The 25186-nt window shown below is 39.8% G+C and overlaps 1 protein-coding gene across 3 annotated transcripts in view; it reads right to left on the minus strand.

The window, feature by feature from the left end:
- The window catches only part of DNM3 (dynamin 3), a gene marked incomplete at its 3' end in the record, with an annotated part of 535603 nt that overhangs the window by 424121 nt on the left and 86296 nt on the right, over positions 1 to 25186 (minus strand). For all 3 annotated transcript variants that reach the window (XM_080824220.1, XM_080824222.1, XM_080824221.1), the window contains exon 2: positions 20484 to 20557. In XM_080824220.1, coding sequence (XP_080680346.1) covers positions 20484 to 20557 — 74 coding nt within the window. The remainder of the gene's footprint in view (positions 1 to 20483; positions 20558 to 25186) is intronic.

Consider the following 25186-nt stretch of genomic DNA (forward strand, 5'->3'; position numbering starts at 1 on the left):
ATGTAGATGTATTACTACTACAGTTGTAGAAACTCCTTTGCCTTCTATGGCAGCAGCAAATAAACAACCAAAAAATTCTTTTGATAATTCACAATGTAAAATAACTCTCCTCAAAACAGCCAATAAATTTACTGGTCTATCCATTGAACTTGCCTGTACTAAATTTATGTCATTAAGTTTTTGTGGAATACCCACTGTAATGTATTTTCACCCACTAAAGTCTATACTGGGTAGGATCTCACAGGATCTCAAATTCAGTGGAGATGGAGAAGGACCCATTAATCCATCCAAGGAGCAGTCATACAATTGTCTACCATTTTGCAGAAGTTACACTTAGGTGCTCAGCTATCACTGTAATGGCCTCTGCCTTCAAGAAGCTTACGGATTAACTGGGTGATGGACATTAAGGAAGACATGTGATGTAAGGAGCCGTGCGTATTACATAAGACTGATGAATCACTGACCTCTACCTCTGAAACCAATGTTATATGTTAATTAATTGAATTTAAGTAAAAATAAATACATAAGTAAGTAAATAAATACAAAGTAGCTAGTACTGATTGCTAGATAAGACAATCAGATAACCACCTAGTTACAGAACAAAGTGATGGGTGTTATTAGAGAAGTCGAGGCAAAGTGCTATGGAACATAAGGAAAAGCACAATGAAGGGAAGGAGGATGTTGGACGAGGCTTGGAGAAGACGTGGCGCCTGCCTGAAACCTTTCTCACAAGACAACAGAAGTGCATCAAGAGAATGACGGAAGGATTTCCAGACGGAATGAACAGCCTAGAAATGCCAGGATCACTGCTGCCGAAATAGAGGGTGGAGTGAACACCACACACCAAAAAAAAAATGAGACTGCACAGATGAAACCAAACTTTGAAGGATTTGGGGAAAAAGAATAATATTCAAGAACCTAATCAATCCTAAATCCTAAATTATATTTCTATTTTAGGTAAAACATCTGCCCACTGCCTTGTCAACACCTCTTCACTCGAGCTTGCATTACAGTGAGAGCTCCCGATAGGATTCTTAGAAGGTTTTCCCAACACGTGGTATTTCCCTGCTCAGAAATCTATGACGGCTCCCTGTCTCTCACCACAGAATTCCAAACTCCTCTACCAAGTGTTCTAAGTTCTCTCTAACCAGCCCTTGCCCTGGTGAAGGTACCAACCAAACCAGTCCCATCACCAAAGTGGAAGAGAGGTCTCCTCACTGAGTCCTGCGTATCCCACTCTCAAGATCTAACTGCAAATCTGACTCTCCACCTGGATCATTGCCCAGTTTGACCTCTGTGCTTCTCAAGTTCACATCACTCCGGGGCCTCCACTACGGCTTCTCCAACTACTCAACCCACATCAATCTCTCCTTTCCTTGATCTCTTCCTGCACTCAAAGTCACAAGGGCACAGCTTATCACTAAATTGTCAATTCCGCCCTGTGCCTCCCCAGGACAGGAACTGCGGCTTTTACTTCAACCAGAAGCCCATCAAGCCTTGCAAGTGCTGTGCAAACTGTACAAGACGTAGGTGGTAAGGTATCAAATTGACAGATAGTTCTGGCTGGCATGGGGAGCAGAGAACACAGTTTTTAATTTTTTAAAAAGCATGAAAATCTTGGGGCACCTGGGTGGTTCAATTGGTTAAGTGTTTGTTGATTTCGGCTCAGGTCATGATCTCAGGGTTGTAGGATCAAGCCCCACATCCATGGAGCTTGTTTAAGATTCTCTTTCTCCCTCTGCCCCTCCCCCTCTTCTAAAACATATTACAATAAAATAAAATAAAATGCATGAAACTCTTGATTCTTATATACTAAATTTTAGAGCGTATCAATTTTTTCACTGTTTTAACATCGTCTTACTAGTTAAACATCACCATCACTAGCACCAAGCCAATCCTATATGGTACACCATGAAAAGAGAGACCTTTCTGAGTAAAGAATGCACAATCCAGCAACAAAAGAATAAAAGAAGACTTTGGGAAACTAACACCTAGGGAGTCGCTGTGTCAGCTTATAGTACTATGTTTAGGATACCATATATATGTCAAAGAAGAGAAAAACCAAAGACCAAATATGCTATATACTGGCCAAGGCCATACAATAAATCAGCAATACCATTTACTTACACTGAGTTTTGCTGCCTGAGCAGAAAATCTGCCTCTTCAGAAATATGATTATTCAGAAATCTATTTCTTCACAAATAAATTAAAACTTTAGAGCATGAGAATGCTTTTGCCAAACATAAGCACACTACAGGGAAGGAAAATCCATGTAGATGACAAATTAGGCTTTTATAATGCAAAGCACTGCATGTAAAATATTTCAACATCTGGTTTCTATTTTAATACTTTGCCATTTGATAACCAAGTAGGCACCAAGGCCTACATTTATCAAAGAGGTCGAGATATGAGATCCGCAGTATTTCCCTTCCTTGAGATCAAAATGTGAGTTTTATGAAAGTTACCATCATGTTTTAAGTGGAACAGGAGGGATCATCAGTCACCAGGATCATTACAACTGATAAAGAAACCACCAAGTCTCATTATCTGAACTAAGGACTCAGCAAGTATGAAGTTAGTAGAGTTTACAATACCTTAAAGAGAATTTAATTCTAGGTGAATGTGTACTTGATTAGCACACTGAGTTTATTATCTAACACCTTTGGGAAATGGAGAGCACAAAAATTAAAGTGTGAGCAGGATGGCATGGCACATCTTCATTCCCACACCCCCAAAATAAGAAGCAGTTTCTGCATTTAACTAAGTCCCAACTTCAGAGCAATTAGGTAGATGGACAAATGGTATTTTTAACAGCTTTACTGAGGTGTAATTGATACACAATTGTATACTCAGGGTTTTCCAATGAAAAAGAATGAGTAAGGAGGGTGAGTGGGTGGATGGATGGATGGATGGATAGATACAGAGATACAGAGATATTTATGTGTATATATACATATATAGGGATTTATTATAACAGATTGTTTCACACGATTATGGTGGCTAAGAAGTCCCTCAATCTGCCATCTACAATCTGGGATTCAGGAAAACCAGTAATGTAATTCCATTTAAGCCTGAAAAACCATGGCGGAGAGGGTAGCATGTAACTGATAGTGTAAGACGCCATCTGAATCCAAAGGCTTGATAACCACAAGCACCAATATCCAAGGGCAAAAGACGGATGTTTCAGCTGAACCAGAGAAGGCAAATCCACCCTTACTCTGCCATTCATTCATTCATTTAAATTCAGGCCTTCAGGGCACTTGGGTGGCTCAGTCGTTAAGCATCTGCCTTCAGCTCAGGTCATGATCCTGGGGTCCTGGAATCGAGTCCCACATCGGGCTTGCTGCTCAGTGAGAAGCCTGCTTCTCTCTCTCCCTCTGACCCCGACTCATGCTTGCTCTCTCTAGTGTTCTGTCTCTCAAATAAATATATAAAATCTAAAAAAAAAAAAAAAAAATCAGGCCTTCAAGAGCTCGGATGATACCCACAAGCGCTTGTGAGGGTGATTTTCTTTACTCAGTCTATCAATTCAAATGCCAATCCCTTCTGAAGACACTCTCATAGACACACCCTAAAATAATGTTCTACCAGTTCTCTGGGCATTCCTTAGCACATAAAATTGACTATCACAACAATAAAACACACACACTTACAACACACAATGGGATGTTTTGACACGGGCATACCCCTGGGAACCCATCACTATGATCAAGAACATACCCGTCACTACCGAGAAGTCTCCGCGTGCCGCTATGGAATCCTTTCCTCCTGCCACTCTCCGCCCTCCCCCCAAAACACTGATGTGCTTTCTGCCACTATAGATTAGTTTCCATTTTCTAGAAATTTAAATGAATTTGATATGTGCTCCTTCTGTCTGGCTTTTTTCACTCTGCGTAATTCTTCTGTAATTCATCCATGTCGTTCGTGCCTTTTATAACTACTCTGTATTCCATTGCATGAAGGTTCCACAATGTGTTTACCCATTCCACCCACTGATGACCATATGCGCTGTTTCCAGTTTTTGATTATTTGTGTACACCTCTCTGAGAAGACAAATGCACCAAATTCTCTTGGGTAAATCCCTGAGAGTAGATTGGCTAGTTACATGATAGGTGTATGTTCAATTTTTTAAGAAAGTTCCAAAAGTGGTGTGCCACTTTACATTAGACGTCAGCAGTGTATGAGCGTTCTAGTTCCTCTACGTCCTAGTCAACACTTTGCACAGCCAATCTTTCTGATTTTAGGCATTCTAATAGGAATATTAATTATCTTGTTATGGTTTTAATTTGCACTCCTCTACTGACAAATGATGTTCAACTTATTTCCATGTACTTAATTGCCACCCCTCCTTATTCCTGCACTGGCAGTCCCACTCTCCCTTTCCCACCTTTAGCAAACTATTGATCTTTGTCCCTGGATGGAGAGCCCATATCGAACATTTCTATTCACACATCCACCCAGGGAAAACTATCATGAGGTAACGTGCTTCCATTACTGGTACAATTAGCAACATTTTGTTGAAAATATTTTAAAATATATTCATTTAAATAAAAATTTAAAATATAAATAATTATATTCTATAATTTCCCATATTAATAACATTGTATGAATGGCACGGCTATTTATTTCATGAAACCAGTGAATTCTTGAAGTTTCCCTACAATTAAAAAAAATAACACGATTTGGTTTTTAGAAACTCTTCCCTTATGAAAAATATCACAACACATAAGAATACTCTCTTTAATATAAAAACAGAAAAGTCCGAGGTAGCTCTATTTTCAGCTCCTAACCAATATATCTAAACAAATTACATAACTGAGGAAGTCACATAAGACTGCTTTTTTTGCAGACCTCTTAAATGCGTGAATACTAGGAAGTAGAATAGTTTTCATAATTTAGTTGTAGTTTACAAATCTTGACCTTAGTGCTTCCTCTATCTGGATTCTGTTTTAACCACACGAGTCACTTAGTGTTTTGGTTAGATTATCATTTAGGAATTCGGCTCCATCAGGAAACTCATCTGTTAGAGGAAGTATGTTAACAGGGGTTCCAGCAGAACCAGTAAGAAGTAGTAGCTGTTTCCCTTGGCAGCACTTCTTTCAATTACCCGTGTTATCAGTGAAGAGCTGCTTTCCTTTTTCCAAAAGCGATCACATCAGTGAGAGGCTCATTCAGATGTGAACCTATATATTCTCAACCTGGCATTAGCCATTCGGCAGTCTATTACATTCTCTTCCGTGCCCAAACACCAGAACCCTAAAAAATAAAAATGACCGTCTGACTTAGGCACTAGAGTTAAGAAATATCATGGTTCTTAACCCAGCTCATTCTTAGAACATGTCAGTATTAACTTCTCCTACTTTCCTTATCCATTATAAATTAGTACCTTCATTAAAAATTTAGTGAGGCTGCTTAAACCATCAGATGTTCAGTAATTTACCAATAAAAACTTGCTTGTATAATGCATTAATACTTTTCAAAGTGTTTTCAAGGACATTATTTTGTTTCTCTAAAATGTTGTATTTGTTTCATCAGCTGTCAACAGATTGAAATGCTGTCTGTTCACTACAAATAGAGTGTTTAAAAGATCAGTAATAATTTATGAAGAACTCTGAGCTTACTGGATGGAGATGGAATTACATTAAGGTGCTAACTTTGGGGAGAAGCAGAGCTGTAGCCACCTAGGTGGTATGGTTTTAAGAGCTTGAAAAAGACACTACAGATTAAAAATAAACAAATAAAAACCATCCCCTTCCCAAAAGAAAACCCCACTAATAGAGATTAATTTTTGTAAGTAAGGCTTCTCATTTTTTTTGTTAAAATGCAAAGGCCTTTGGGATATTAGCACTTCAAACTGTATCAGTTACTTGTATGAGAGTGTAAATGAACTTATTAGATGCTCTTGCAAAGGCTCTCCAGGTATTAAGAATATATGAAAACTCAGGAGCCTGGGAGGGATGAGATAGCGCATAATGAATATAGATAAATGAATATAGATATGGTAGGTTGGGGCCAAAGGAAACGAATTTAATTTACTTAACTACTTCTTATCTTAAAGAGACCCTAAAAATTCTGCACAGATACCTAAGGAAACTTATTGTTATTAATATACTTGAAATTATTATCGATGATCATTTGAAAGTAAAGTCAGAAGTGTTCATTATTTACTGTGAAATACTGATTTTTCTCAGCCTGTTATTATGAAATTAAAAACATTCACATGTGAGTAATGTTTCTGAAAATTATCTAAGCCCAATCAAATTAGAAGCCTTGATAGATAATACACATCCTTTTCCCTAACACCCATACACACAAAACTTACTGGAAAAAATTAACCTAAGGACAGTATAGTAGACAAACACACACACACACACACACACACACACACACTCTTTAGATTAAAAATCTAATGAAGTTCATGATAAAGCTAAGGGCATAATGAGAAGAAATGAAGCCTCAGGCCAAATGCAGCCGCCTGATCAACAGGCACCACAAGCCCCACTGGGTCTACCTCCATGCTGCCATGAGGGTAACAGCTGCTCCCTACTCCTCTTGTCTCACGTCTGATAAATGTCATTGCATGGTGATTCCACCACTGCCACCAACTGAAATGGAAATGGAAATGGATACTTCATAGTATTGAACATATTCACACACGTACTTACCACAACTTCACAAATACCTTATCACCCAGCCAAAAGCACGTCAGCAGGGAAAGGATGTTTATCAATCATCATTAGCTAGGCACAGCTCCGCTAGTCTCCCTCGATTCCATGGAAATATACAGGTATCGACAGCCTACACAAGACGGCTCTCATGAAGTCTAAATGGCTATCCATTGGCTTCCTCGGTCACCCAATAACTCCTTCGTTGGTTATTTACTTGGAGACATTTAGTTAGGGTCATTTAATTTTAACTTAAAACTATAGATCTGAATCCACACTTCTGTAATGTGTTTACACCTTTAAATAACTATCTTTGTGAGGTTCTCAGACTTGGCATTATCTAATATTTAACTTCCACCTGTTAGAATAATTGAAGCCAAGCCACCTATTTTAGCTACATAAATAATCCTCACGACGAGAAGATGGCCTCATGAATTTTACTTTTCTTATTATTCCTGACATTATTCCTTCTAAGACCAACATTGAGATTTTCTTTTGCAACAGCCAGGAACTGATGAAGTAAGCAAAAGCAAGCACCAATACACAGTCCTGACAAAATTCTTCTTAAGACTCTTCTTAAGAAGGGTCATATTAGTGGTGATCACTAATATGGTGACATTGTCATATCATTGCCATATCAGGTCGAGCTCTAAATGTGACAACTTTAAACCCACGTCCCATCAACTCATTTGCAGCCAGGTAGCTTCCCTCTGTTACGTAAAAATGTCTGAATTTCACACCCCTGTAGTAGCTAAGAGGCACCATCAAGATTTTAGCAAATCTGGTGGTTTTAACTTGAAAAAAAAAATCCTTACTTATCTGGTATTCTGTATTTCTTTGGTAGCTTCCATAAGTGGAAGACATATTACAGAAAAGAGAGAGATGTGAAAGAAACAGTTTGAGGTAACCTCTTTTTCTGGGAGGTATAATTGTAAGGTTTTTTTTCATCTCCTCAAAGCCATTAACCAATAACCAAAACCCTGGAAATGTTTTCATAAGTAGTGAAAACCAATGTGATTTCAATGTTGATCATTAACAATCAGAGTAAAAGGTTGACTGAGTCTTACCTCCACTCCCAGCCATCATAAAGTATCAGGAATCAGATTTACCATCCCACCTTTAAAAATTAGAAAACAGGACCCAAGATATAAAAGAGTGTTCCTACATTGAACAACAGGCAATGCAAGATAGTTAGAGAAGATGTCAATGCTGCAGCCCAGGAAGGCAGAATCCATGCAAACCTCTACAGCCTCCCTAAAATGAAGGGACAGAACTCAGAGTTCCAGGAAGCCCAGGCAGGTAGAATTTAGTGTAGCAAAATTCTTCAAGTATTGAAGAAAAGGGAATTGCACAGAGATCAAGTTCCAGAGAGCAGCGAATGCATGGAAGGACACTGCCAAGGCTGGGAGAAAGAACCACCAGAAAGGAGTAGGAGGAACAACGCCAGCTCACAACGGGCTTGGAATAGTTGGTGTTCCAAGAAGCCAGAATGGAAATACTTACTAGTACCTGAGACTTCAAGCAGAGTCACTAAAGAAGTCAAATGTGCCCTTGACCAAAGGCTGCTCTCGAGCCATCGCAATAAATTTTGAAAGCAAGCCTCAAAGAGATCAAACTGACACCTATTAATTTATTGCAGATCAGGACAAAGCCCAAGATTATTAAAACAAAATCCAGCACAACATAAAATTCACAATGACCAGTATTCAGTTATGATAGGAGCCATAACAGGCTAAAAGTCATTCAGCAGGAACAGACACAAAAACTACAAAGAGGATGGAATTAGCAGACAAGAATTTTTTTAACACACGGCAAATTTTATAGTTGTATATTTATATTAAATTAATGTAACAGGGGCACCTGGGTGGCTCAGTCAGTTCAGTGTCTGCCTTCAGCTCAGGTCATGAGCCCAGGGTCCTGGGATCGAGCCCCGCATTGGACTCCCTGACCCGGAGGAAGTCTGCTTTCTCCCTCTCTCTCTGCTACTCCCCCTGCTTGTGCTCACTTCCTCTCTCTCTCTGTCAAATAAATAAATAAAATCTTAAAAATAAATAAAAATAACATGTCAGGACTTAATTAAAGTATAATCATTTAGTGATCACTTTGATGCACTTTATTTTTTTATTCTTCTTTTAAATTGAAGTATAGGGGACACACAATACTACTCTTCCCCTGCAGAGTATCCTCCAGGACCAACCTCTGAATATTCACCTTCATTATTCTTATTCATTTGGTGGTTGAAGTACATATACTTCCCTTAGTGTGATAATCTCTTCAAATGACTCCCTTAGTTTTACCCTCTGCTGTTATACTATCCAGGAATTATTTCGTGGATATTCTCACCTATTGGACATTCAGCATCACCCGTTTAATGCAGGGACTGTGTGTCATATATATCTTTGTATACCTTTCAGTAACCTTTTCATATCAGAAGAAGGGGGCTCAGTAAGCTGTTGAATAAGCGTTCCTTACATATGTACTTCTCTGAATATCCAACTTTAACAATCTCAATAGCATAGATACAAAATAATTAAAAGATTTACTTAAAAGGCCAGCAATACTTTCTTTTTAAAAAGATTTTATTCATTTATTTGACAAAGAGAGAAAAAGAGTACAAGCAGGAGGGTGGTACCCTTGTAGGCATTTAACATCTACTTAACGAAGAGATGAGTGAATGCAAAAGCATGAAGATAAAAATTTACCAAACAAATATACTTTGGGAAAATAATGAGAAGAAATTCCATCAGGCTTGGAGGATATTATTTCATATCAAACTAACACAATCACTTTAAAAGTACTTAATGTGAATTTAGCTCACTTGGCCAAATAAACATGTTTGGTTACTACAAAACTATCTTGTAAAACTATCTTGTAGCTCCGTGGTGGTCTACTCTACACTGTTCAGACAACAGAACAACCAACTTCTTAAGTCTGTAGGCCATATGATTCCACAGATGCTATGATGCACCCTGGCCCCTGGCCAAGTGACCGAGGACAGGAATGTTTCACAGACAGGAGGATGCAGGCTGTGGCCCTGGGGAAGATTAGGCATGACCCACAGAAGAGGAGAAGGCAAAGAAAATGATTTCCAGATGACTACAACTCATCCAACAAATCCAAATACAGGGACATCCGTGATCTACAATTTCTATTGTTAGAAGCCCAAGGGGAAACAATGAGAGTAGGAAGGAGGAGGTAAGTAATAATTACTATTAGTCATAGGCATGATGTAAAATAAGTCTATTCATTTTTATACAATAAAAACCACACCTCCCCCTCTCAGATTTAAACAGATATTAACAACTATACAGGGTATCTTTTAGTCTTCTTCAAAATCAATTATTCCCAGACAATCCAATTTTAAAAACCAGGAGAACAATGGCTTATAGAAGGAAAGAGGAGTCCCGAGATGAAGACATTTGTTATCACCCTTCCATTTGGTCTCTTTAAGCAGACATAATTCTGGAAGATATTAGATGCAGCAAAAGGTCTGATAACTATAATTTTTGGCTTAGAAACTTGAGGCCAATAAAAGCCTCAATGCCTTCTTTTAAAATAGAATAGATGGGGCGCATGGGTGGCTCAGTCAATTAAGCGTCCGACTCTTGATCTCAGCTCAGATCTTGATCTCAGGGTTGTGAACTCAAGTCCCACTTCGGGCTCCACACTGGGCATGGAGCCTATTTATAATTAATTAATTGATTAAAATAAAATAGAGACAAGCAGACCTTAAAAACAACAAATTATTGCCAACTCAATAGTCACCTTAACCCCACAAACTGGACTAGAATTCTACTGAAATATGTGTTTCTTCATTTCTTTTCAAGAGAAACGTAATACCTTTAATTTAGTCATTTCCTTCCTAAATGGAAACAAATGTGGCATTAAAGGGCAGCCACTCACCTGTGAAGAAATAAAATTTAAGTCAGGTTTGCTTAGAATAGTTCTTTGACTTTTCTCAAAATTTTGAGAGTTGAGCAAAAATTGCTGTGGACTTTGTAAATGGCAGATATATAACTGAGCAACTAGAAATTCTAAGTCTATTAATCAATGGGTAGCCACTATTTAAGCTAAGAAAAAAGGACAACAAAAGAAAAATTGGTAAAAATAACAGTTTTAGAGTATTGTCAGCAAAAAGAAGAAGCTGGGGCGGGGGAGAAAAGTGAATATAACCATTAATTGAATGTAGGATCCTAATAGCCAAGCATAAAATGAAGACAAGTTAAATTTCTTGAGTTATACAAACATTAAAAGAGCAATGACCTGAAACATGCAACCAAACCAGATATAAAGGTGTGGATGAAAGTGCACAAACTACATTTTTTCCCCTCAAAAATAAGGTTTATAAGAATCTTGAGAGTCATTTGACCTGTCCATGAAATAGATTATAAAAGTGGGAACATTTGGACAAAGTCTTACCTTAATACATGTATACAGTCTCAACATCTCTATCCATTTAACAAGAATATTATCCTACCTAGGACCTTTGGGAGTTCCTTTATTTATTACATTGTGTCCCCTATTCACGGAATAATAACCCAAAGTATCCCCCAGGAAAAAGCATCCCTTTAATCCTCTCTATGCTAGTGATCCTCAAACTTCTTAGAAAACCCAATATCCCCATTGCCCAATACCCCAGCAAATAGATCCCAATGTATTTTTGATAGTTATACTGCCCAGAATTAATTCTGTGCTTGATAACCATGTGACATCCCAAGGCATCAGCGGGACTTCCTGGGCTTACCAGAAATCAAGGAAGACCCCATTTCTAACAGATGAGTGGATACCCACTTACTGTTAAAGAGATTTCACTTGGGGGATGCCTGGGTGGCTCAGTCGGTTAAGCGGCTGCCTTCAGCTCAGGTCATGATCCCAGCATCCTGGGATCAAGTCCCACATCGGGCTCCTTGTTCGGCAGGGAGCATGCTTCTCCCTCTGCGTCTGCCTGCCTCTCTGTCTGCCTGTGCTCGCTCTCGCTCTCTATCTCACTCTCTCTCTCTGACAAATAAATAAATAAAATCTTTAAAAGAGAGAGAGAGAGAGAGATTTCACTTGGATTATTTTTCTCCCTACATTTACGCCTGGAAGGTAAGTCAGTTATGTAACAACAAAATTAGATGTTATTAGAATCTCAATCTCTGACAGTCTACGAAAATCTTCAGATACGCATATATCACGTCATTACATCATACACCTTAAGCTTACACAGTGTTATATGTCAATTACATCAAAATAAAGCTGGAAAGAAAATATCTTCACACTCTTCAAATACCAGGGCCAGATGTGCTGGTGTCTGAGCTAGATGCCTGCCAGCAGGAGACCACAGTTCAGAACGCACTGAGTGAGTGAGTGCCTCTTATGCTCAAAGCACAGTGCCTAGACCTGCCTAAAGACTCCATAACCAAACATTCAGACAATTTTTAAAAGAGTAATAGGCAATAATCTCCAAAAAGGAGCCATTAAAAGGAAAAAGGAAAGCTATCTAGAAAAAGAAAACAACAGGAAAAGAAGTAGACGAAACTGTAATGAACGTTTCCCAAAGTTTTCTCAAAGAACAGCAGCTGTCTCCCAGGGCTTTCGCCCCAGACCTCAATCAGAACTCCTCAGGGTGACACTTAGAAATCCTCAGGAATCTTATGAACATTAAACTTAAAGAAGAGCTATAGTCAAGGGACTTTAAACATGAATCTGCACTTTACGTGGTAACCCGCACTGCAGGAGGAAAGCAGCGCCGAAGCAGAACAAGGGCAAAGCTGTGGTCAAGAAAGAATGTTTTCAGAATTACATTTGTTTTCACATGAGGTTAACTTGTTACGATGAAAAGAAAATAAACATTTAATCCTCTGCAAAAACAGACTATCTTATTCTAAAATATCGGTTTTAATTAAATTCAGAGATTTAAATACAAAACACATGAGACGTGTCCGTTTTAAAATATCTTCAATGTTGTTATTCGAGAAACACTGGAATGTTTCCACTAAGTATGCAGCAATCTAGCTTATGAAACTAGAAAACAAGTCCCGGTCTTTGTAGAGACATCAGGATTTCAAGTCTAAGTAACCTGTACATTTCTTTAAAATAGCTCACCTGTGAGAAGGTGACATTTCTCTCTAGAATTAACTATGCCCTCACTCTGGTGGGAAGAAGCAGTCTCCTCAAACACACTCTGGCTCGGCCCCACCTGGACTCACAATTCCCTCACAGCTGCCCCGAAGAGACCCCCCAGCACGCAGCCCCTCACTTGGAACGCGCTCATCTGCCGCCTTCACAGGCCGTCCTGCTGCCTCTCAGACCCGCCACCTGGACTCTGTCCCCACCTCACCCTGTGGTTTCTCTGGTGCCTCGGAAACGGATGTTCTGCCTTCTGTTATTCTGTTACTGAACATCTTTATTCAAACGGTCACTGAACACAACTCAAGGACCCCAAACACTGAATAGTAATAATTCTCTAATAAACTACATCTTACGCAATTTTTGAAATATGGACAAGTTACACTGTGCAGTTAAGTGTAACACAAAGGCGGTAAATCAAATTTTGATGAAGTAATAATATATTTGACATGCATGAAAGGAGGAAATGCCCAGGAAATCTTTCAGAAAAGAGAGACTACTTCTGTAATGTGAACAATTAACTTTAATTTATCCATTTTGAAAGCTCTAATTTGTAATATCTTTCTTTCCTACACAAATGACATTGAAATAAAAGAGCATGAGGCAATATAATAGTGTTTAGAGAAGTATTTTAACATAGAAAAGTTCTCTAGGAGACAAAACCATTCATCCCGAACCATGACCTACAGGCTTTACTGTCATAAGTTCTTAACAGTAACTTTTAATGCAAAGAGTGACGGACTCAAACATTCAGGCGGTATATCAAACTCCAAATGGATCGTTTCTTAGAGCAGTGACACTTTCAACATACTCAGTAGTTCAGCAAAAATATTATACTCAGACCCATTTGCTTTCTCAGTTTGCAACGTCACTGAACCAGTAACGGTGAGACTAGGTATTGAGGAGAACAAACCAGCGGCGTGCTGGTAAATGTTTCACAAAAGTCCTGGTTTGCAGCATTTGCCTATTTCCATACTGTAAATATTCCCACCATGACCAACTTCAGGCAACCACCATGAGGTCAGGGAATACAGAGATGAGAAGAGGGTTGCATTACTGGGTCTCAGAAGCCGGCACAAGCCAGTTACAATGTGGCCCTGGAAATGCCCAAAGGCAGTGAACTGTTCCCTCGTTTTACCAAGACCCTCTACCTACTCCCTCGCTCTTGACACCACAGTCCGTACCCAACATCTCATCGGGGCTTTGTCCAGCTCTTGTCCTTTCAAGCAAAACCTTCAGAAATCCCTGTCTCTAAATCCAAACTATCATGATCTTATTACTGAAAAATTTTACTTTTATTAATAAAATCACAAAAATGCTGATTTTTCTCACCTTCCCCACAACACCGTGTGATGTTTTTGGAATGCTCTCTTGTACTAAGTCCTAAATTTCCTAAAACAAATTATACAGAATAAGACTTAGGGTCTATAATTAATTTCTTGGCTTCACTTAGCAACTAATACAGCAGCAGATGGAGACAAGCAGTTAAATATTAGTAAACGAGCATGATGCTGCAAAGTAAATGAGAATTATGAATTAGCCAAATCATTCCTATATTTACTATTCACATATTGATGCTCCCTTACATAAACAATAACCTAGTAAAAATAGAAAGTGTGTCCTGCAAATATAAAGCAGTTCAAGGGGCACCTAGCAAGCTCAGCTGTTAGAGACTAGGACTCTTGATTTCATGGTTGCCAGTTCGAGCCCCACGTTGGGTGTACAGTTTGTTTAAATAAAAAATATATTTTTTAAAAAATAAATAAATTAAGCAAGAAGTTTGAGCTTCCTATTTTTAAGACCCAATATAATCAGTGTCAGAAAGTTAATAGTAACAACCCCTATTCCTACCAACAGTGTGGCCTCTGACAAACTGCTTAACCATGCTGGGGCTCTATTTCTGAAATGGGAATCGTAACATCTATCTCAGAAGGTTCTTGCATAGTGAGGATACATACCTAATGCTCAAAAATGGGGCAACCACTCAGTATCGTGGGTTTCTAAATAGTAGCTGTCCTGGGCTTAGCAATACTTTTATAAGAGTTTCTTAGAATTGTAACAGGAAAATCTTTGTATTAGAATGGAAAGTATTGGGGCACCTAGGTGGCTCAGTCGGTTAAGTGTCCAACTCTTGATTTTGGCTCAGGTCATGATCTCAGGACTGTGAGGTCAAGCCCCATATTGGGCTCCACACTGGGTGTGGAGTCTGCTTAAGATTCTCTCTCTCTCTCTTTCCCTCTGTCCCTCCCCTCCCCCTACCCTTTCACCTCTCACCCCCATGCTCCCACTCGCTCTCTCTCAAAACAAAGAATAGGAAGTATCCACATGGTTTTGAATATTCCCTAAATGCTCTGACATGCCATGCCTCTGGACCCACGGCAACCGCAGTCTCCAGTCTACCTCTTCCAGGCTCTTACTGCCCACAGCTGCTGTCTCTGAACCCCTAACCCTTTCTCTCTAACACATAACCCTTTGTAAAAACCCAGGCTGGCAGCCCTCGTTAATTGGAAACAGAAACTAAAATGCATCACTGGGTTTTTAAGAATTTCAAAAGCTAGTAGAAGAAAGTCAAAAGAGACAGAGAGCTACTCAATTTATTTTATGCTGACCAGAACAGATTTCATTCAATAACTTGACAATGATGTACATATGAAGAATGTAATATAACATTAGATATATATGTATATATATATATCTAATATATATATCTAATATAACCTAGATAAATTAGTGGAATTACTTTAAGAGTACAGTAAAAGAATAAGTTATTAAAATCAAGTATATCTTAGGAATGCAAGGATGCTGAAATGAGAAATCTATAAATGTAAAGTGACCCTATCAAAAAGCTTTTTAAATGATCATCTCAATAAATGTCAAAATGTCACTCATTAAAATTATATATTTATTTATTAGCGTTTTTAAAAATATTTTTTTATTTGAGGGAGACAGCGATAGCAAGAGAGAACATGAGCAGGAAGGAGGGGAGAAGCAGACTCCCCGCTGAGCAGGGAGTCCAACACGGGGGGCTCAATCCCAGGACCCTGAGATCATGACCTGAGCTGAAGGCAAACACTTAACCAACTGAGCTAACCAGGCACCCCTCTACTTATTAGGTTTTAATTTTTTTTAATTTTAATTTTTTAAGATTATTTTATTTTATTTATTTGACAGAAAGAGCGGACAAGTAAGGACAGCAGAAAAGGGAGAAGCAGGCTCCCCACTGAGCAGGGAATCCAACTCGGAACTCGATCCCAGAACCCTGGGATCATGACTAAGCCGAAGGCAGGTGCTTAACTGACTGAGCCACCCAGGCGCCCTGTTTTAAAATATTTTTAAAATTAGGAATAAAATAGTTCTTTACCAGGAAAAACAAATAGTAAATAATGTATGCATCATTTAACACAGGAGGCATTTTTACCAGAACGCGTTTCAAAAACACGATTCTGGAAGTCTTACACTGACCAGTGTAAGAAGACATGAAAGAGGAATGACTGGCACGCAAATGGAAATTAGAAGATCAATGATCATTATTAGCAACTAACTTGTCTCCTTCCTGGGGAAAACAAAGTCGTCAAGTGAGGAATCCCACGGCTCGCTCCCACTAAAAGCACAGACTTACATTTTCTTCTTTCCACGTGGTTGCAAGAGAAAAGGGATCCCTGCATCCTCCTCCTGAGTGACGGCATTATCCGGACCCACCATCCAATCCCTGAACACGCTACTGTTTCCTTCTCTCGCGTGACGTGACACCTGCTTTAAGGCCTTCATCCTACTATCATCCTCTGTTTCAAGGTTCCTGGCTCACGAGACCCGACCCGAGCAACTGTTTGAGCAACACCGTCTCCCTTTACCTCATCTTCTACTGTCCCTCCTCTCTCCCCTCCAGCCCTACTGGCAACCTTGTTAAACTTCAAACACACAAGTAGCTCCCGTCCTAGAATCTTCGAACTTCCCTCTGCCTACACAAATAGCAGCATGGATCAATTGCTGTCTTCATCATCTAACATTCTGTGGTTTGGGGGGAGATTTATCTTGTTTCATTTTGTTTTGCTTTTTGGTGGTTGTTGGTTTCACCCCAACTAGAATGTAAGCTCCACGTTGCCAGGGTTATTTGCCTGATACACAGCAACCAACTCAACACACACCGGATGAATGAATGAATCTACCAAGAGAAAGTCGTTATTTACGAAACTGATCCCAACTGGGATCCAAAACACAAGCAAATTACATGAGCAGTGACATATACCCCAGCTTACTTCATCAGCCATTTGTTGACGCTCCATCAACCCAAGTCTATAGTCACACATGGGATTGCCCTATGAATAGTTCACTTAGAGTGGAAAAAAAAATAAGCATAGTTCTCAGCTGGCATCAGCTAGGGTGCTGCAATATAAAAACTCCTTTTTGGGGTTCATGATTATGAAAATAGTAAGTTTTCCCTGAGGGAAGAATTTCTAGTCTACTTTGCATGAAAAGAGAGGTGGTGCGTGACATATGATTTTCACCAATTAATGAAAAAAAGGGGCTTAGAAGTAACAAGACTGGGAGAGGAAAACGAGGAGGAACACAGCCAGGCTGAAGTCCTGCAGAACAGTAGGGGTCTGCTGGGCAGAAGACAGCTTGTAGCCAGAGTCTGGAATGACCCTGGGAGCGCCCACCTCCTCTGGATGAACCCCAGAGAGACGGAAGCTCCAAGAACAAGTGGAAGACTTGGTACCAAACGAGCCTGGGGAGGAACCACAGCGCCCTGCCCACCTGAGCCTGGTGCAGAGGCACCTGGCCTTGGGTTGCTCCGAAGGAAGTCTGTCCCCACCCTATTCTATACCCTTCCCCCTCACTCGCTAGGGCTGTGGCTTCTGACTTCTAGAAGACTTAGGGCTGCTCTGTGTTTCCTGTTTGCTCCTTTGGCTGATGCCCAGAGTACCTGGGCACTTGCTGCCTGATGCCTACCCCGCCCGTCATTCCCCCATTTACCCAGAGGGAGGTGGGATGTGACAGAGTTTGCACTGGATAATCCAGTAAGGGGGAACAAAGGTTTATCCTTCACAATTCTACTCCCCAGACCCTTCTCCTGGGCACAGGAAACCCATAGGGCAGGACCTTAAGATCTGGGGAAAGAGGGAACTAAGAACCTGTAGGTGCCCTTAGATCCTTCTCCATCCCCTCTCCTATGCAGGATTTCAAGTTATCACCCCTCTCTCCGGCTTCTACCAGGGCCCAGGATTCAGGCATCCTTCTCCTCAACCTCAACATTTTGGAAATCTTCCCCTTATCACCCCTGTTCCCCAATCTGGGTGCCTGGAAGATGGACTAGTGGAGGCTGCTTTGTTGTGTTTTGTTTGTGCTTTGATGCCAGGAATGTGCCTAGTATACATGGGGGGGGGGGGTGCATGGTGGGGAAGCCAGGTTCTCCTTGTCCTCCAGCTGTTCTGCCCCCTTCCCCTCTTCCCTGACTCCAGGCCTGAACCACTCCTGTGCCGTAATAAATAAATCTTTGTTAAAAAAAATGTATAGATTTTATAACCATAAAGGGTAAAACTTCAATACATCAAAACTTTTATAAAGAGAATATAAATCATAGGATGTTTGTCCAATTCTTTAGATAAAATTTAATTTCTTCCAACAATGTTTCATAGTTTTCAGAGTACAAGTTTCACACTTTTGTTAAATTTAGTCCTAAGTTATTTTTGATGCTACTGTAAATGAAATTATTTTCTTAATTTCATTTTTTGATTGTTAATAGCAAGTTTATAGAAATACAATGGATTTCTGTAGTTTGATCTTGTATCCTGCAACCTTGCTGAACTCATTTATTAGTTGTAATAGTTCTTTGGTGGATTCCTTGGGAATTTCTATGTACTTTATCATATCATCCGCAAATAGAGATTATTTTACCCTTTCCTTTCCGGTATGGAAGCATTTTATTTCTTTCCCTTGCCCAGCTGCCTGACCTAGAACCTTCAGCACAATAGTGGACTGAAGAGGCAAAAGTATACATCTTTGTCTTGTTCCTGATCTTAAAAGGAAAGTATGCAGTCTTTCACCATTAAGTATGATGTTAGCTGTGGGTTTTAGTCTGTGACCTTTATCAGGTTAAGGAAGTTCCCTTCTATTCCTATTTTGTTGAGTGTTTTTGTAATGATGGAATGTTGTCTGGTTGGTTCACATGGTCAAGCATCTGCCTTCAGCTCAGGTCATGATTTACTCCTGGTCCTAGGATCAAGCCCCACATCAGGCTCCCAGCTTAGCAGGGAGTCTGCTTCTCCATCTCCCTCTGCCTCTCCCCCTCCTTATGTGTGCTTTAACTCACTCTCTCTCTCTCTCTTTCAAATAAATAAATAAATCCTTTTTTAAATGACGGAATGTAGTATTTTTTTCAAATGCTTTTTCTGAGTCTGTTGAGATGATCCTGTGATTTCTTGTTTTTAATTATACTGATACAACACATTACATTAATTCATTCTTAGGTGTTAAACCAACCTTGCATTGCTGGGATAAAATAAGCTGATTCTAAGATTCATATAGAATTTCAAGGGACTCAGGATAGCCAAGTAATCTTGAAAAATACAAAATAGAACTCTCACTTCCCAATTTCAAAACTTGGAGAATGTCAAAATAAACACATATATTTATGGCCAACTGATTTTCAACAAGCATACCAAAAACATATAAATGATGCTGGAACAAACCAGATATTCACATGCAAAAAATGAAGTTGGACCCTTTCCTCACACCATATAGGAAAATTAACTCGGGGTGCCTGGGTGGCTCAGTCGTTGGGCGTCTACCTTTGACTCAGGTCATGATCCTAGGGTCCTAGGATCAAGCCCTGCATTGGGCTCCCAGCTTGGTGGAGAGCCTGGTTCTCACTCTCCCACTCCCTCTGCTTATGTTCCCTCCCTTGCTATGTCTCTCTATGTCAAATAAATAAAATCTTTAAAAAAAAAAAAAAAGAAAATTAACTCAAAATGGATCAAAGACCTAAATATAAGATACTTAGAAGAAAACAAAGGGGTAAAATTTCGTGACTTTGGTTTTTGCAGTTTATGAGGCGTGGTTTTTACAAATGCTTTCAAAGAAACTGATAAGAAAAAATAGTAAAATCCACAAAAAGAAATAGGGAAAGATAAAAATAGCCAATTCATAAAAAACACTATAAACACCCAAAGAAGCACACAAAAAATCGGACATCACCAGTTGCTAAGAAATAAGAACGAAAACAGAGCTCATTTTGCAGACCAGCTCATCACGGTGTTGAGGATGGGGCAAGCGCAGCACATGAGATGCAGACGCAGGTACGCATACACCGTGTGTGTAGACAGTGGTGTTAGCTGCATGTTGAATCGATACTTAAATAAATTCCCAAACACACACACACGTGCATGAAGGAAGTAAACCAGAGGGTAGTAGTAGCCAAACTGTACTGTAAAATTACACAGATGGATTATAATGAGAAAAATATTATTTTCTTAGCATAAAAAAGTAGGTTTTTAAAAACCTATATGCAAATAAGATTTTCCCTTTACTAGAACTGAAGGAATTGAAAGAACAATGAGGAAGAGAGCATTTGGAGAGAAAGACAGGCTGCTACCCAGACCAGAGGGATCACAAAAAAGTTTCTGTTGCTACAACCCAGCACCCAGCAGTGGAGGCAACAGGTACCACGGGAATGTGCATTACTCGTGTGGAAACATCCTTATTTATTACCTGCTTTGGAAGTAACAAGCTGCAGCACAAGAGGCCGTCTGGTCACAATGCCTGATCCTCGAGGGAGAAAGTCCCTAAAAAAAAAAAAAGAAAGGAAGAAAGACTAGATTAAGGCATTTTATGTAATTCTGATTAAGTACAAATCTGTAAGTTAAGTTCCACTGTAATTCTCTTAATTCCCAACCTTTGAGTGCATTATACATCTAAAAATGTTAGGCCCATCTTCTAAAAGAAGCATTTGCAAAGTAAAAAAAAAGGGGGGGGGGGTAGGGGGAAGGGCCTTATGTTGAATATTAATCCATACATATTATCACAATGACCTCACTAGAATATGTCACTCATTCATTTAGCTGAAATTAATGGAAGTTTATATTAAATTACTTTGTATTTTCACTTTATCTTTACTTTCAGAGAATCAGCATTTATTAAAAAACATGATGCAGAAATTAATCCTTACACTCTTTTTGTAATTAAAAAAATTCAGTACTCTCTCCAGCTTCAAGGTCAACATGGACCATTGCTTAGAGGTATTAAAGGCATATTAGATTGTACCTTCTAAATATCCTAAATTTTTTTTCCAATAAAAAGTGACACATAAAATGTAGGATAGGTAGAGATAAATATCGTATATGTAGAAATTAACAGCAGAGAAAACACTGAAGTTTGATTTTTGTGTGTTCTCATTCCTGATAAGTGGGAGTTTATTTAAAAGGGGAGTTTTTTTGTCCTTTCTGCCGGTGGACGTCGCTGAGTAAGCATCGGTAAAGTCTCCCCTCCCACCGCCATCATGTCCAAGTCAGCGTCTCCCAAAGAGCCTGAACAGCAGCGGAAGCTCTTCGTTGGGGTCTGAGCTTTCAAACAACCAGAGAGAGTCTGAGGAGCCATTCTGAGCACTGCGGAACACTTACGGACTGTGAGGTAATGAGAGATCCAAACACCAAGTGCTCCAGAGGCTCTGGGCTTGTGACATATGTCCCTGCGGAGGACGTGGAGGCAGCCATGAACGCGAGGCCACACGAGGTGGACGGAAGAGTTGTGGAAGCAAAGAGGGCTGTGTCGAGAGAAGATTCTCATAGACCTGGGGCCCACTTAACTGTGAAAAAGATTTTTGTTGGTGGCATAAAGAAGTCACTGACGAACATCATCCAAGAGATTATTTCGAACAGTGTGGGAACATCGAAGTGACTGAGATCATGACTGACAGAGGCAGTGGCAAAAAGAGGGGTTTTGATTTTGCAACATTGGATGACCCTGACTCCGGAGACAAGACTGTCATTCAAAAATCCCATCCTGTGAATGGCCACGGCTGTGAAGTAAGGAAAGCGCTCTCTAAGCAAGAGATGGCTACTGCTTCATCTAGCCAAAGAGGTCGAAGTGGTTCTGGAAACTTTGGTGGTGGTCGTGGAGGTGGTTTGGGTGGGAAGGACAACTTTGCTCGTGGAGGAAACTTCAGTGGTTGAGGTGGCTTCGGTGGCAGTTGAGGTGACGGTGGATATGGTGGCAGTGGGGACAGCTAGAACAGATTTGATAATGATGGAAGCAACTTTGGAGGTGGCAGAAGCTATAATGATTTTGGCAATTACAACAATTAATCCTCAAATTTTGGATGCACAAAAGGAAGAAATCTTGGAGGCAGAAGCTCTGGCCCTTATGGTGGTAGAGGCCGATACTTCGCCAAACCATGAAACCAAGGTGGCTATGGTGGTTCCAGCAGCAGCAGGAGCTACGACAGTGGCAGAAGGTTTTAATTACTGTCAGAAACAAAGCTTAGCAGGAGAGGAGAGCCAGGGAAGTGACAGGGAAGCTACGGGTTACAATAGATTTGTGAACTCAGCCAAGCACAGTGGTGGCAGGGCCTCGCTGCTACAAAGAAGACATGCTTTAGACAATACTCATGTGCATGGGCAAAAAAACCCCCAGGACTGTATTTGTGACTAATTGTGTAACAGGTTATTTTAGTTTCTGTTCTGTGGAAAGTGTAAAGCATTCCAACAAAGGGTTTTAATGCAGATTTTTTCTTTTGCACCCATACTGTTGATTGCTAAATGTAATAGTCTGGTCATGATGCTGAATAAATGTGTGTTTTTTTAAATGTGCTGTGTAAAGTTAGTCTACTCTGAAGCCATCTTGGCATACTACTCCAACAGTGTGAAGTCAGAGTTCCTTCAGGGTGATGCCAGGTTCCATTCAAAATTTATTTGCAACCTGCTTGGGCACAGAAGCCACTGTCTCCACAAACCTGGTGTAGTTGAACTGACAGTTAATGTGTTGTGACCTGGATTTCACCATTAAAAGGTCACCCAAGCAAAGTCCTGGAGTTTATTTGGTTATTAATACGATTGTTGGCACATCCTATGCAATATACCTAAATTGAATTATGGTATCAGATAAAGTTATAGATGGGATTAAAGCTTGTGTATCATCCACAATCGTGTAATCAAAAAATGATTTAATATTTCCTTGAAAAAAAAATAAAGGGGGAGTTTTTTAAGCAAATAGAGATTGTGTTTTATTTTTTTATTTTATTTATTTATTTGACAGACAGAGATCACAAGTAGGCAGAGAGATAGGCAGAGAGAGAGGGGGAAGCAGATTCCCTGCTGAGCAGAGGGCCTGATGCGGGGCTCGATCCCAGGACCCTGGGATCATGACCTGAGCCCAAGGCAGAGGCTTTAACCCATTGAGCCACCCAGGCGCCCCGAGATTGTGTTTTAAATGCATGTTAATATACACTAGACCAGCTAAGAAAGTATTTTATAATTAACTCTTCAATGCCACATAAATCATACTGATTGTGCAATGTCAAATTCATTAACAAACCTATAACACAGCTTTTAAATCCATTTAGAATGCCTTACAACTTTGGATGATTCATCATTTTAAAAATCACAAATAAATTTGACTCGATGGCAGTGTTTCTCAAAAATGGTTCCAGGACCACCAGAAAGTGTTATAGCCACAGATGCCAGGATTCGTCCTAACCCTACAGATTCAGAACGCCCAGGGGGAGGTGTGCAGCATCCCTCCTCTGAACAAGCTCCAGGGCTTCTGACGCTCACCGTGGACTGAGAGCCACTGACCTCACGTTGGGGTACGTCACTCAACAATTCAGTGGGTGATAATGGCATGGGTCATACTATGAGTTCTGTGGAAAATGTGGTAGACAGAGCTTCAACACAATGGATTTCGATGAAAACAGCTTATACAAACAGTAAAGTCCAGTGAGAATGCCACAGAACCCAAGCCTTTAGCTCTACTGGTCCTTTAGAATAGAGAGTTGCAGAGATGAAATTAAACAAAATTTCCCCTACTACAAACAATTTATTTTGCAAGTGCTAGTGTAAATTCTAACAGAAGAAATAACACTGAACAGCCTCTTAACTAAATTAAAGCACTACTCCTTGATTCCAAGGGCTGAGTTTCAGTTGGAATGTCACTATGCAAGTAAAATAAATAATAGAGAAATTATAGACTTGCATTGCTCCCAGAAATGCCATCTGAAATAATGTTATTTACTCATCAAAAAAATTAAGAAGTGTTAGGGAGATGCTGTGGGCATCAACCAGCACTAATTAGACACTGGCAGTTTGAAATCTAATAGGAAGATGAAGACATGCGCATCAAAGACCATTAAAGGAGGGGACAGATATACGACATTGGAGTTCAGAAAACAGACACATACTCTCCTCTGAAAACATCTAAATACATATAATTAAATATTCTTAATATTCTCCAGGAACTATATTAGAGTATGTGCTAGTTTTAATGGTTTCAATAATGACTTAAATCTTAGAACAAGGAGAGCATCTACTCTATGTCTAAAACCAAAAAGAAGTTAACTTGCGAATCAATATGGATAAAGGGAAAACAAAACCAAACTCCACAGCAAACAGTGGGAGGGAATCTGTTGGAGCTATGAGAACTCTGAATGAGATTTTAGGATGTATAGATAGATGCCAAAGAGAAATATTCATATTTTAAATGCCTGAATAATGCCATTTAATGAAATCGATAAAATACTTTCTTAAAAATTTTTTTTAAAAAAAGGTAAAGAAGAAGGGGGGAAAGGAAGAAGGAAGAAATGAAGATTCCTTCCTTAATACCTTCATGCTGGGATCTGTTTCAACGCGTGTTTCTGACTATATATCTATAATGTAGATTTCACAATCATCCCTTTGAACATTATTAAAGCAAAACATAATGTATCATTTTAAATAACAAATAATTATCATGCATTCGGCTGAAAAGTAAGCCCAAAGATATATCTAACCTCTTTCTCTACTTTTTAATTAAGCAAACACCTTTGCATTGAAAGTAATAAATGGACTCAGGTACCCAACCCCCTTCTTACTAACTCGCCCTTCCCGGCCCGCTTCGCAGCTCTCGCCAGTCCTACTTCCAACACAAATATTCTCACCAGAAGTCAAAAGATTTGGTAACCAAATCCTGTTGTTTGGAAGCCTCTCCTGACTTCACAGGAGTACCTAAGCACAGCAAAGCACTAGAGAGAAGTTTCTCTCTTCTGAAGAATCAGTGACTAAGCCGGCTTCCCGAAGACTCAGGTCGTTCCTACGGTCCAGCAGCGGGAAAGCCGTCTGCCCGTGCGCCCCGCACACTGCCGCTGCGCAAGCTAAGGGGTGAGCCCTCAGATGAAACCCAGAGAGCTTTCTTCGAGCCTCAGCCCCACCACTGAATGGAAAAAA

This window comes from Martes martes (assembly GCF_963455335.1).
Source record: "Martes martes genome assembly, chromosome: 15".
Classification (NCBI taxonomy): Eukaryota; Metazoa; Chordata; class Mammalia; order Carnivora; family Mustelidae; genus Martes; species Martes martes.